Source organism: Crotalus tigris, unplaced genomic scaffold (genome assembly GCF_016545835.1).
Source record: "Crotalus tigris isolate CLP2741 ecotype Arizona unplaced genomic scaffold, ASM1654583v1 scf7180000017674.1595824, whole genome shotgun sequence".
NCBI lineage: Eukaryota > Metazoa > Chordata > Lepidosauria > Squamata > Viperidae > Crotalus > Crotalus tigris.
In genome coordinates this window covers 1,014,837-1,027,525 of record NW_024096559.1, presented here as the reverse complement: position 1 = coordinate 1,027,525, position 12,689 = coordinate 1,014,837, and the positions used below count along the sequence as shown (strand labels likewise).

Below are 12,689 nucleotides of genomic sequence, written 5' to 3'. Positions count from 1 at the left end.
ACCTGGACATTTCTTCACAAGGCTGGCCCCAGTGTTTAAAAATTCTAGCAGCAGTTATGCTATTACTGCAGGAGGCAAGTAAGTTAACCTTTTCAGCTCCAGTGACTGTTTATACTAGTCATGCCTTGCAAACAATCATTGACAATAAAGGACATTTATGGATAAGTAATCAACGAATGCATAAAATACAGGCTCTTTTATTAGAAAATCCACAAGTTACACCGCAACAATGTTCAACTTTAAACCCAGCAACTCTAATGCCAATTCCTGATTCTACCAAACCTGTTCATGACTGCATGCAAACAATAGAACTACAATATTCTTGCAGACCTGACCTTACAGACCAACCCTTGCATAATCCAGACTATCAATGGTTTACTGATGGTTCTAGTTTTATGGATAAAGGATGTAGATACTCTGGTTACGCAATAGTTTCTCAAACTTCTACTGTTGAATCAGCACAGTTGCCTAGTCAAGCCAGTTCACAGTTTGCAGAATTATATGCCTTGACCCGTGCATTAGAAGTAGCAGCGGGAAGGACTTTAAATGTATATACAGATAGTAAATATGCATTTTTAACAATACACGCACATGCGGCTATCTACAAAGAGAGGATATTTGGATTCCACAGGCAAAGTTATCCAATATGCAACTTTGATTAAAAGACTTATCAAGGCAGCCCAATTGCCATCCAAAGTTGCAATCATCCATTGTCCTGGACATCAAAAAGACTCAAGCCTTATTACCCAGGGCAATAGGAAGGCAGACAAAGAAGCAAAAAGAGCTGCATTAGAAGGTCCCCCTCTCCAATCAGATGTCACAAGGTCATGTATCTAGACACTTACTTAGAACAACTTGATCCTACATATACGAGGGAGGAAACTCAAAAATTACAACAAGATGTACAAGCCAAACTAGTTAAAGGCTGGTACATTTTACCTGATGGACGCATTGCTGTCCCTTTGGCACTTGCTCGCCCACTTATTTTTCAGGCACACAAGCAACATCATTTGGGAAAAACTGCATTATTACAGCAACTTGAACGATTTTTTTATATTCCATTTGCTTCTTCGTTAATAGCAGATGTTTGTTCTCAATGTACCATTTGTGCCCAAACCAATGCACGCCAAGGACCAGTAATACCACCTGGCAGACAACCAATCGCTTATTTTCCTATGGACTATGTTGTTGTTGATTTTACTGACATGCCTAGAAGTAAGAAATATGTAGCATTGTTAGTAATAATTGATACCTATTCAGGATGGATTGAAGCATTTCCAACTGTAAATAAGAAAGCTATACAGGTTGCCAGAATATTTCTTAAAGAAATTATTCCTAGATTTGGTTGCCCTTCTAGGATTTCATCAGATAATGGCCCTGAATTTGTACACCAAATCAATCAGGCTTTAGCCCAAGCATTAGGAATTAAGTGGAGATTTCATTGTGCTTTCCGCCCTCAATCGGCTGCTAGAGTGGAAAGATCCCATAGAACAATTAAAACACTTATTACCAAATTTTGTTTGGAAACTCATCTACATTGGCCAGATGTTTTGCCTATGGTTCTGTATGCAATCAGACTGGCCCCCCGCACTAAATTACAACTTAGTCCTTATGAGCTCATGTTTGGCCGTCCTCCTTGCCTGTTTAAACCTGACAGTCAAGGATGGCCCGATTTGGCACATAAGGGGGGAGTAGATCAACAGAAATTGTTACATCAGTTACAGCTTCATAATTTGGCCGTTTCAAAATTGCGCCATTATATGATGGAACAACAACCCCCTCCAGTGGTTACAGCAACACATGGGTTCAAGCCTGGAGATAGAGTGTGGGTAAAGAACTGGAAATCAGATCCCTTGAGCCCAAGATGGAAAGGACCGTATACTGTTGTCATGTGTTCTCCTTTGGCAGTGAAAACCCTGGAAGGAAAATCTTGGATCCATTGGAGTAGAGTGAAAGCAGCTGCACCTGCAGATCCGGTGACCTACAAGGTGGACAAGACTGACAAGCCTTTGGTGTTGAAATTTACAAGAAATACAGCAACGGGTTCCCAAGACACGGTGTGATCAACAACCTTGCTGAGACACCCCAGGAAGCTGTCTCTCTACGCACGGTGGAAGATATGAGGAGTCTACAGCTCATAATATTTGTTAATTATTTAATATGCACACACATTCCTACACGGATCGGTGCGGTGGCTGCACGGGAGGTCATGGTGCAGGGACCCTCTAGTGGGGAATTATTGAGTGGCACACGCCGGGGGGGAGCAGGGACACAGGGAGACCAGGGCTGTCAAAACTGTATCAAAGCTACAAAACAGGGAAACCAGATGGCCAAGACTTTGATTTGCCGTGCAGTTGAACCAGAGGGGTGTCAGGATGGTTCTCCTGACTCTTGTGCATACAGTGGAGCTATATATGGGGTTTGTAGAGGGGGTGTCCAATATCGGTGTTGTGGCCCGGGGTCTGATCCTGGTCGTTGGGCCTTGCAGGTCAGGGCGCATAGAGCGGGAACTGGCTGTGGGGACCGGGCACTCTTGGGGATCTCCCAGTGGAAATCCAGTCCACACTCCAGTTTTGGCGTCACCTTTGATGTTTGCGAGGCGGCTGGTTGTTGGGCTCCAACGTGTGGTTGCGGAGGGATCGGTGATGTTCACAGCTTTGTCCCAGAACGTGGATACTTGTGCCCACCAGATGGATGTGCGGTCGGGTGTGGGTGGTGGTCGTGTGTTGAGTGGCGTGCCCGGGACCCGGAAGGGATGGACCACATCTTGTTTGAGAGGAATGAAACGGGGGCAGGTTCCTGTGGAACGGATAACTGTGGTTTGGTGGCTCTCGCAGTCAAGAGTGGCGGTTGGTTCCTGGGGCAGGGTGGGTGGGAGGGTGGGGGGTGGATGTTTGGGATGGGAGTGGATGCAGGTGGCTGTGACCCAATATCAGAAATGGAGGTCAAGATTGTAGCTGCGGCCAAAAGACCAGAACAAAAATCATTGTTTTGGTCATATTGTGAGGAGATGGAGAGCCTGCATGTTCCTGGGGTGTCTAGACATGTGGCCAATGCCTTTGTTGGGTTAGCGGAGGACATTGCCCATGCTTTGGGCGTGTCTGGCCGTGGGAGGCACAAGAGTTGGGTTGTGCCAGGGTACTGGAAATGTCTAGGGATATTAGCTTGGCCTATACGGGTGGGAGGGATGGTGATTGGGGTCTCACTTCTAGCTTGGTGGGACATGTGTGTTACTCAAGAAACAAAGGGGATCTTGTGTAGCGGTGGGTGACCTCCTATGCACGGGGACATGGGAGGATGGTGGATGGTGGTCTGGAACCAATGAGGCCACTGCTGTGGATCTTGGAATTGGCGGGGCTGCTGTGGCTGTGAAGGTTTGTAGGCCTGGGAGTTTTGTTGATTCTAGGATGTATTTTGGTTCCTTGCTTGATCCCCTGCCTTGTGGCCATGGTTCGGAGAATCTCAGAGGGTGCAGCCCAGTTGGCAGCGAAGCATGGGACAGTGTTGGCCTTGTGGGAATGTGAAGTGGTGCCTTCGGGAGATCCGGAATCGGGGGTGGAGTGATGGAAGTTTAAGCTGGAAAACTTCCAAAAGGGGGGAGTAAAGTGGGAAAGAAATAGAATAACATAGAATAAAGAAGAATAAAGTAAAATAATAATAATAATAATGAAAAATCACTAAAAGCAAAAATCATATGTCTGCATAATCTCTGAAAGAAAGCTGTGTTAGCCAAAAGCTGTATTAACAGTACGTGAATGACCTAATGCATATTTAGAAACATTGTATAAAAGTAAAAACTGCCTTCATTGTATTCCCATGAGAAATGGACCTAACGTGTGAGAAACTATCTGAATGTTACACAAAGTAGATTCCATATACAATGTAAGATTCCATCTATGCTTCCTTTGTTCCTGAGAGAAAGAAACCTATAAAGCTTTAGTTTAGACCCTCCCCCCTTGTTCAGAAATTTGCTGATTGTTAAATCACTTCTGAACCTTTTTGCGCAAAAATAAAGATCTCTCTTTCACCCATGGAATTTCGTAAAAGCCCTTTATTTTTTTAAGGCTTTATTTTTCCACAAGAATAGAAGCATGTTCTTCCTTCGTTCCTGTCCTTTTAGATTTTTAATCATTTTGTCTAATGAAAATGTTACAAAACTCCGTTTGCATTTTTAACGTAGTATAGATTTAAAGTCGATATAAACTTTTTTTTCTTCCCTCTCACAGTAAATTGGCCTACTTGTACAAGCCGTTAATCAATCTAGGCACGTGATACCAGATAGTCTATATTGGAAAAGAAGCTTCTTTTCAGATTAAAATGGCTCCACGGGGATGTTTTGTGAAGATGCCGCGCCCTAAAATAAGATGGCGGCCCCTAAAACGCATTCGGTATCAAACAATCCAGCCCTTTGAATTTCAAGATGGCGGTCGTCATCTATAGGTTTGCTTAGTTATGCCCTCCTCCAAGATGGCTCCTCTATTTATCTTCAGACCGCCAGTTTCACGTGACCTATGAATGTCAACATGGCGGCGCCCATCCTGAGAGGCATGAGAGGTCAGGGTAGGGATTTGTGCAGTGTCGGCTACCGCCAGATGTTCCGGAGAGGTAGATTTTTTTTTCCTTTGCGTAATAGAAACTGGTTGGTCTCAGTGAGCGGCTAATGCTGCAGCCAACACTCCCAGGGCTTCTTTCGTTCCTTCAAGACTTTGGCCACCTGTTTGGCGCTCAGATTTACTACTTTAAGGTGGTTCTGTGCCTTTTGCTATTTCGGGAGCAATATAAATTAAATAGTAAAAATATCTTCAATTTCCATAAAAGAAATTCAGTTTCTGTTGAATTTTCCAGTCACGCTGCTATTTAAAGATATATGCAGGATTTAAGATCAGGATGTATGGACGTTTTTCTGTTAGTGGGATCCGCTTTTTTTTTTTTTAAGATTAAAGGACCTGATTCGACAGTACTTTTTGTTGAGGCGATTATCAGTTTATTTCTTTTAGTAGCGGAATTATTGGCAGGGGTCCAGGATTAAATAGGCAATCGGGAAAGTGCAGATTTTTCTAGCTTGGGAAAATGTGTATTTTTCAAGTGAATGCAAATCCGAGCATGAACTGAACCTACTTATAACCATCTTAAATTTCGTTGAGATTGTTTCCAAGGAAACTTACTTAGAGAGGTTGTATGAATATTAAAGTCTTTAATTAAATATATGCAATAAACGGGAGTGATACATATGTTTTAAAAAACTTTCTGATGCTAAACTGTTCCTTGAGCTGACAGCTTTTTATTCTCACATAATTCATTATATTCATTATATGCACTAGAAACTTATTTGGGAGGGCAATTTATTTTTTTTCAATTTTTGTTGCTTTACCAGTGGTTCACTTGTTTATATTTTGCTCCACTTTGTTTTTATAATCTAGTTCATTGCTATGGGTAACAGTTTTGCCTAGAAAGAATGTTAGAATCAGTAACAATTGGCAGATCTATTCCCAATTAGCATTCAGTATATAGCCTTCAAAATTGACCTGGAATCAGATGGCCACTAATTACTATTATACACTATTATTCTGCCAATTACTTGTCCATAATAAAAAAAATATTCCATCTTTATATATGCTGACATGGAAAAATAATTATTACAAATAAATTATAGTTTCTGCCTTCTGAAATGCCATCACTCCCCCCTCCCCCTTCAAGATTAGATTGGCCTTGATCTTACCATCTTTTAGTAAAGCATTGAAGAAGTGGATGTGTTCCAGAGCATGGGAACAGAATGTTAGATAGTCCAGCTACTATATCAGTTTTTTAAATGTTCTGTTGATACTGTTCTCTTTTATTTTTTGTAATGTGTTATGAACCACACAAAATTTCATCTGTAAAGTGGATGTCCATAAAAATTGATTTACTAAATAAAATTCTTTATTTGGTGGCAGGTGAAATTCCAGTGAGATGTAACTATAACTCTTTTTAAATATTGTTTGTTATCAGATAATGTCTTGAAATTGCTTCTCAATACTGCTACATTTTCATAGGTTACACTTTTCTGCTCTACATTTCATCTTTTAGATTGCAAGCTGTCAAGAATCGTTGAGTCAGTCAGCATATAAGTTTTATAAATTTATTTATGAAAGATTTGGGCATAGATGGGCATTCCACTCCAAAATACTGAATTCCCTCCAAATTAGTATATTAACAATTGCAGTACTTGTGGGAATCAGTCCTACAGGAGATATATGTCCTTGATAAAGCTTGCTATTAATGTATTGTCATTTACAGTAGTTGGATGCCATTTTCAGACATTTGGAATAATTTTAATTATTAAATCTTTAAAAATGTTGGTTACGTATGTACATATTATAGCAACCCTTTTCTGAAACAATTCCAGTTATAAAGTGCAGATGCGTAATTTAAAGGAAAAATATTTTTGAACTATAACGGTATGCAAACTGATCCAAGTTTAACTTAATCAGCTAAGTATATTTAACTGAATGAAAAAGGTACATTTGCTAAACTAATCATCATATATTACAACTTTCCTGGCCCCATACCTTCCTGATACTTTGAACTAGAACTCTTGGCTTTTTGGCTGTGTTAGTTGGGAATTCAAGGTGTTCTCAAAGCATCTGAAGGATACCAGATTGGAAAGACTAGTTAGCCAAAATATAACATGTTTAAATGATTAATAGAAATGTGCCCGTCAATAGGAGTTGGTAAATTGTTTTATCGAGTTATGAAGACAATTCTTAAAAACAAAGGAGTCACATGTAAAGGTAAGGCAATTGTTTGGTCCTTATACATGTTTTTCTTATTTCAGAGATCAGTTTCAAATTAGATGAGAAAACAGCCCATAGCAGCTTGGATTTATTCAAAAAGGACACTGGTGTCCTCTATCGCATGCTGGGGATTGACCCCACCAGAGTGCCTCGAAACCCTGAACGCTTCAGAGACTGGTCTGTTGTTTTGGGTGATACCACCATCTCCAGGGGCTGCCATTACTGGGAAGTGACGGTGAAACGATCACAACAGTTCCGCATTGGGGTGGCAGATGTGGACATCTCCCGGGAAGTCTGCATAGGAATGGATGACAATTCCTGGGTCTTTGCCTATGGGAATCATTGCTGGAATGCTATGTTTGCTAATGAAACCACTCCAATCACTAACATTGGCCAATCGGAAAGAGTTGGTCTGTTCTTGGACTATGACCGCAAAAGATTCAGCTTGGTAGATATACGACAACACATGTTCATCCACAATATGTCGCCAGAGTTCCGAGGTCCTGTAGTGCCTGCCTTTGCTCTCTGGGATGGTGAACTGCTCACCCACTCAGGCCTGGATGTACCTGAGAAGCTCAAGCAAAGTTGAAATCTATTCAAGAGTGTTGATACTGAGATTTTTTTTCTTGGAAGAGCAAGTTCTGCCAAAATGCTATTGCCATATTACAATCCAGAGATTTTCAGGTTTTCATAATCTGACTCCCTCTCCTTATAGGAAATACCATATCTCTTCCTAGCAGATTGAAATATATTTCATTTTGCCATGTCGTAAGATTTGACTCAGTAATGGACCAACGCATTTAGACATCTTGTTTCCTTGCCTTTTTGAGTGAAATTTGCCATCCTTTACCTATGTCACATTGATCTTGCACTGCTATTTTGGTTTTGTCAGGAAAAGATTTTCTTAGGGTTGCTTGAAAAATATGAGCTTTTTAAAAGCAGCTATTATCTAAGTGATCAGCTGCACCATTTGATACCTTAGCTTTATGCCTTTTAATTATATAAAATATCCTTTTCCTGTTAGAAATATGTGCTCAAGCTTTGAAATATTTGAAGAGATTTCCATTTTGATGAGAACAGTGATTTTTAACACAAATGAACTATTGCTTCGTACTGGTGTGGTGGAAAGATTAGCTTGGAAATAAGCAGATGGCATCTCATGACCAATGGAAATCCAACTCTCCTGAATTCATAAACAATAGGGTACACATATTAATGTTATAGGAATTACTTTATTAATACCAGCCCCAGATCATCCTGTACTAGATTGGTTGAAGGAACAGGAATCAACCCAATATACATCTGCAGATATATATATTCATGAAAAAGGAATGATAAAGAATTTGCCACAGTTTTATTACAATCACCATAGATAAAATTAGCTGAAATCAACATATTTAAGCAGTGTTTTCTTTTTCTTGGTGTTGGATGTAGCAAGAGCAGTTCTGTATGCTCTGTTGATCATATTGTAATAAGTAAAAATAAAAGCATCTAAAACAAAATGTTATTTTATCTGGACTTCTGATTGAAAATATCCACCATTTGGAAATCTTGTGATAAAAAAAACACACACAGTAATTAAAAAGTCTAGATGGATAAAGTAGTCTACCAACCCTGCAGGAATGTCAGGTTGGCAGCAACAGTGAAACATAGCATTGTACTGCTTCAAGGTTTCAGTTTTTCCTGTTCCATAGTGACTGATTTATGATGGATATTTTGCCATTCTGCTCTAAAATAATGCTTTTATTGGAGCAGTAGAGTGGTTGCTGAAAAGATACGTGCAGGAAAAATGACAGTGCATTTCAAGCAGCTGATGGAATGTCTTTTGCCATGTTAGGAGGACATTGCAAGATTGCACTTATTAGCCCTCTGGAATTCAAGAGGGACTTATTTCCTGTGTGGCAATGCATGTGCTTAGGATCTGGCAGTAGTATTCTACACATGGGGGTAATGACTGAATCTTTCCCTATACGTGATTAATTTTTAGGAGAGAAGGAGAGAAATGAATGATTGGAGTGTGAACAAGTGTTTGAAGTAGTGACCCAGAATATGAGAGAGCAAAGGTGTAGATAAAAGTAGAAAAGCTATTTCCCCATTTTTGCCTTCCGTTTTGGTGCTTGTGTAAATTATTTTTAACCTCTTGAGTTTGGCTTTCTCAAAATAGAGGTTTGGGAATAGCTGCAAGCATCTTAGCAGTCATGTTATGACTGTGCATGTAATATGTTGATGAAGATTCTCAATCATCCAGTAGAGTTGTCTGAAGTTGTCTGGTTGAATCATTACAACTGGACTAATTTTTGTTGTTAGTTTGAGAGACGTTTGTGCATGTAACACCTTCAGCATTTCAAATGTTGAAGGGATTGGAGACTTGGAAACTCCCTACTGCTTGTTACTTAGTCATTGCAAGTTAATTTCCTTCTTAAGCCCTTGGACTTCCCTTAAAAGCTAGGGCAAGGCTTATTAACTACGCCTTCTTGATTTAACATCTTTATCAATTTATTATCTCTTGAATATGCCAAGAATTGCTTGAGATAAATGTGTACAGGTAGTCCTCGACTTACAACCCAATTGAGCCCAAAATTTCTGTAGCTAAACAAAACAGTTGTTAAGTGAGTTTTGCCCCCTTTTACGACCTTGCCACAGTTGTTAAGTGAATCCCTGCAGTTGTTAAGTTAGTAACACAACTGTTAAGTTAATCTGGCTTCCCCACTGACTTTGCTTATCAGAAAGTCGCAAAAGAGTATCGCATGATCCCCAGGACACTGCAACTGTCATAAATATGATTCAGTTGCCAAGCTTCTGAATTTTGATCACGTGACCATGGGGATGCGGCAACGGTCATAAATTACTTTTTTCAGTGCTTTGTAACTTTGAACGGTCAGGTAAACGAACTGTTGTAACCCAAGGATTACCTGCCTCTTTTTGCTGTATGCACCGTACATCACTGTAATTCATTTCTTAAATGCCACAATGAGAGTACTAAATGAAAAGAAGTTGTGCAGTATACTGAAAAGTTTTGCTCCCAGGTACAGAATATATTGTATGGCTTCTAGCAAGCAAGGCAGATCTGGAAAACACATAGACTGCACCCCTTTTTTGTAGCCCCCATCATTCTATCAAATAACACGACCAAAATTTGACATCATGCATTTTTTTTATGAAAATAAGCAAAATAGATGCACTACATTTTTGATTTGGTCATCAGCTGCTGCACTTTAAAATTCAATTCCCTAAAAAGCAACAGTTGTATCTCCACACCCTCCAGTGGCATAACTGTATTATGAGATAGCCCTGCAGCTTTCCCGGATGGTGTGGGTGTAGGAAAGGGAGTGTAAGCTGTAATAGCAGGAATGGTTGGCTATTTTTGAAGGTGGGGACAGACAAAAGTCAGAATTCATTAAAAACATTAGAGACAAGTATGTTTTCCCTTCTTGCTTAAGTACCTATTGGGGGAATGGTTGGACAAGGGAGGATGGATTCATAGTAGAGGAAATGTTTTGTTAAGTTACACAATTGAAGGAGACAGAAATTGAAGAACCCTTTTTCCTTAAATGCATTCAGCCTTTATAGTGATAGCTGCTTGGATTTTATCAGGCAACCCAAAATGGCAGTTGAGCATTCTTTTTCTCCTTTTTCTGAAGCTAAAATTGGTTTCTCACCAAAAGTTACTCGGTTCCTGGGGACTTTATCAATTTTACTTGTGCTGTCAAAGGGCATACTGAACTTTCATACAAGGTTCACCAGAGAGCATCTCTTGTACAAGACTGTTTTGGAAAAATACCAAACAACTCCGCATTGCTCAAGTGGGTGGAAGAGTTTGGAATGAGTTCTCTCTTTATACATCTCTCTTATTCTTCAAGTCCTTAGCAATAGTATGTTTACTGTTACACTCCTTTCAGAAGTGAGATGAACCAGTCAAAACAGGGATAATAAAGCAGCTATAGCAACTACCATTCTCACACCATACTTTCCAAATTCTCCTTGGAGAGATCCTCAGCTGCTTCCTTGGCCTGTCTGGAACCCAGTATGTAGTTTTCTTGATAATCCTTGAGCAACTTCACCACTTCCAGATGATGAAACTGGATGGCATCATCCAAGGCAATGTTTCCCCATCTGCAAAGAAGCCAACACTATGAAGATTTGTATATTGTAATTGCTGTCCATTGAGAGCAGCTTTTCTCAACCTGATGGTCTCTAATGGGTTGAGGCTACAAATCTTATAATTTCTAGGCAAAAGGCATAGTGCAGGGGTCTTCAAACTTGGCCCTTTTATGACTTGTGGTCTTCAACTCCCAGAATTCCTCAGCCAGCATGCCTGGCTGAGGAATTCTGGGAGTTGAAGTCCACAAGTCATAAAAGGGCCAAGTTTGAAGTCCCCTGCCATAGTGAATAAAAACCCTGAGAACTCTGTTCCCAACATATGCTGAAGATGCCAGAATGGAGAAGAAGACTGTTCTAGGTGCCGAGGAACAACTGAAAGCTTGAATCACCTCTTTCTCAACTAAGCAGATCAAAAAGAAGTGTTTGTGGATCAGGTATCCATATTGGCTTCAAATTAGGACAATGTATATGCCCCTCCCCAAATTACTATGTTATAAAGATTACTAGAATATTTTATACTGTGTTACAAAATGAAGATTACTACTAAAACAAGCAGGGCTTTATGTTTCTGGGGTATCAAATCATATTGCATGCAGTAGGAGAATGTAACTTCTTAGGCCATCAATGTTCAATGAAAATCTTTCTCCCAAAAACATGATATGTCAGGTAATAACATTTCCCCAAAGTTATGGCACACCTTATTGAGACAAGGAATCTGACAGTTTTTGTACTGTTACAGCAGTTCCTGATGTACCAGGGCAAAATATAGAGACTGGTCAACACTCTACTCTGAATTTACAGAGCGTGCTAAATTGAAACAACAAACTAGATCTAAGTTTAGCAATATATGAACCTTTTTCCTACTCTGGATCATCAACTGTATTACAGCATCCTTTTCTCACACCTAAAGGAGAGAGAATCTAAATTACAACTGAGGCCTTTAGGTATATATGGATATCTTGATAGTCACATTGCATCAGACTAAACTTTTATTTTTTCACAATTCTGTTCCAACAGAGGCCAATCAGCCCCAAAACAAGTTATGAGCATGCAAACATCTTGAGTAACAAGATCAAGAAACTGATTTGATCAAGGAGTACTAAACAGAGAAACAGGAAATATATTATAGGCAGCTGCTGTTGGAAACAGTTCCTTATGGCAAATAAGGTCCCTGTCATTAGCTTAGACGGAGAAGCTGGGTCTAAGATTTTATAATTCTGAGAGTGAAAAGCAAGATCTTGAAGCTGTAACTGTCAGCCCATTTATTCCTCACCTGTCCTTGACAAAAGGATTGACTCTGCAGGCCTCCATCAGAAACTTCACAACCTCCAGATGTCCTGTGGAGAATCATAAAACTGGAACAATTTAAAAAGAGGCTCTTCCTCTCTCTTTCCAAAGATGAGCTTTTGAACCATTCCCAATAGATCATGCGACATGTAACCTAGTCTACAGAGTTCTTCAAGGTGCAGGACTGCAGAACAGGAGTTACCAAGAAAGTCACAGTAGACATTTCAAGGATGGAAAAAATTGTTTCTGTTCAGCTATGTAAACTCTCTTGTAAGATGCAGATTTCCAAAGAATCTCTTGGTGTTCAGCAATACAGATCAGGAGAATTGACAAATCAAGAGTTATTCTGATACATATATGTGTTTCAGAATGCTTACGCCATCTCTTACGAAATGTACTTCGAGGAAATTATTGTGATTGTGCAGTTAGCAGTCCCATGCTTGCTGTAAGAGTGAGCTTTTTTTATTTTGGAGGTGAGACAGCATGATTTATTTAAACCTTTACTTTTAAAACTCTTTTAAAAACCCT

General features: G+C 39.8%; 2 protein-coding genes across 5 annotated transcripts in view; one reads left to right on the top strand and one right to left on the bottom strand.

The window, feature by feature from the left end:
* Positions 1-4,056: 4,056 nt before the first annotated feature.
* Positions 4,057-8,275, top strand: SPRYD4 (SPRY domain containing 4). The gene is made up of 2 exons (XM_039337353.1): positions 4,057-4,605; positions 6,815-8,275. Exons 1-2 carry the CDS (start codon positions 4,512-4,514, stop codon positions 7,360-7,362), a joined length of 642 nt encoding a protein of 213 aa, XP_039193287.1. The 5' UTR covers positions 4,057-4,511; the 3' UTR covers positions 7,363-8,275.
* A 1,293-nt stretch (positions 8,276-9,568) lies between these two features.
* Positions 9,569-12,689, bottom strand: part of GLS2 (glutaminase 2) — a 29,724-nt gene continuing 26,603 nt past the window's right edge. For all 4 annotated transcript variants that reach the window (XM_039337349.1, XM_039337350.1, XM_039337351.1 and 1 more), the window contains 2 exons: positions 12,148-12,211; positions 9,569-10,886 (listed from right to left, as the gene is read on the bottom strand). In XM_039337349.1, coding sequence (XP_039193283.1) covers positions 10,730-10,886; positions 12,148-12,211 — 221 coding nt within the window. In that variant the 3' untranslated portion in view covers positions 9,569-10,729. The remainder of the gene's footprint in view (positions 10,887-12,147; positions 12,212-12,689) is intronic.

Coding starts and splice junctions, on each gene's coding strand:
- SPRYD4 (XM_039337353.1), top strand. CDS start 4,512: ATGAATGTCAACATGGCGGCGCCCATCCTGAGAGGCATGAGAGGTCAG. Junction 4,606..6,814: donor CCGCCAGATGTTCCGGAGAG/GTAGATTTTTTT, acceptor TTCTTATTTCAG/AGATCAGTTTCAAATTAGAT.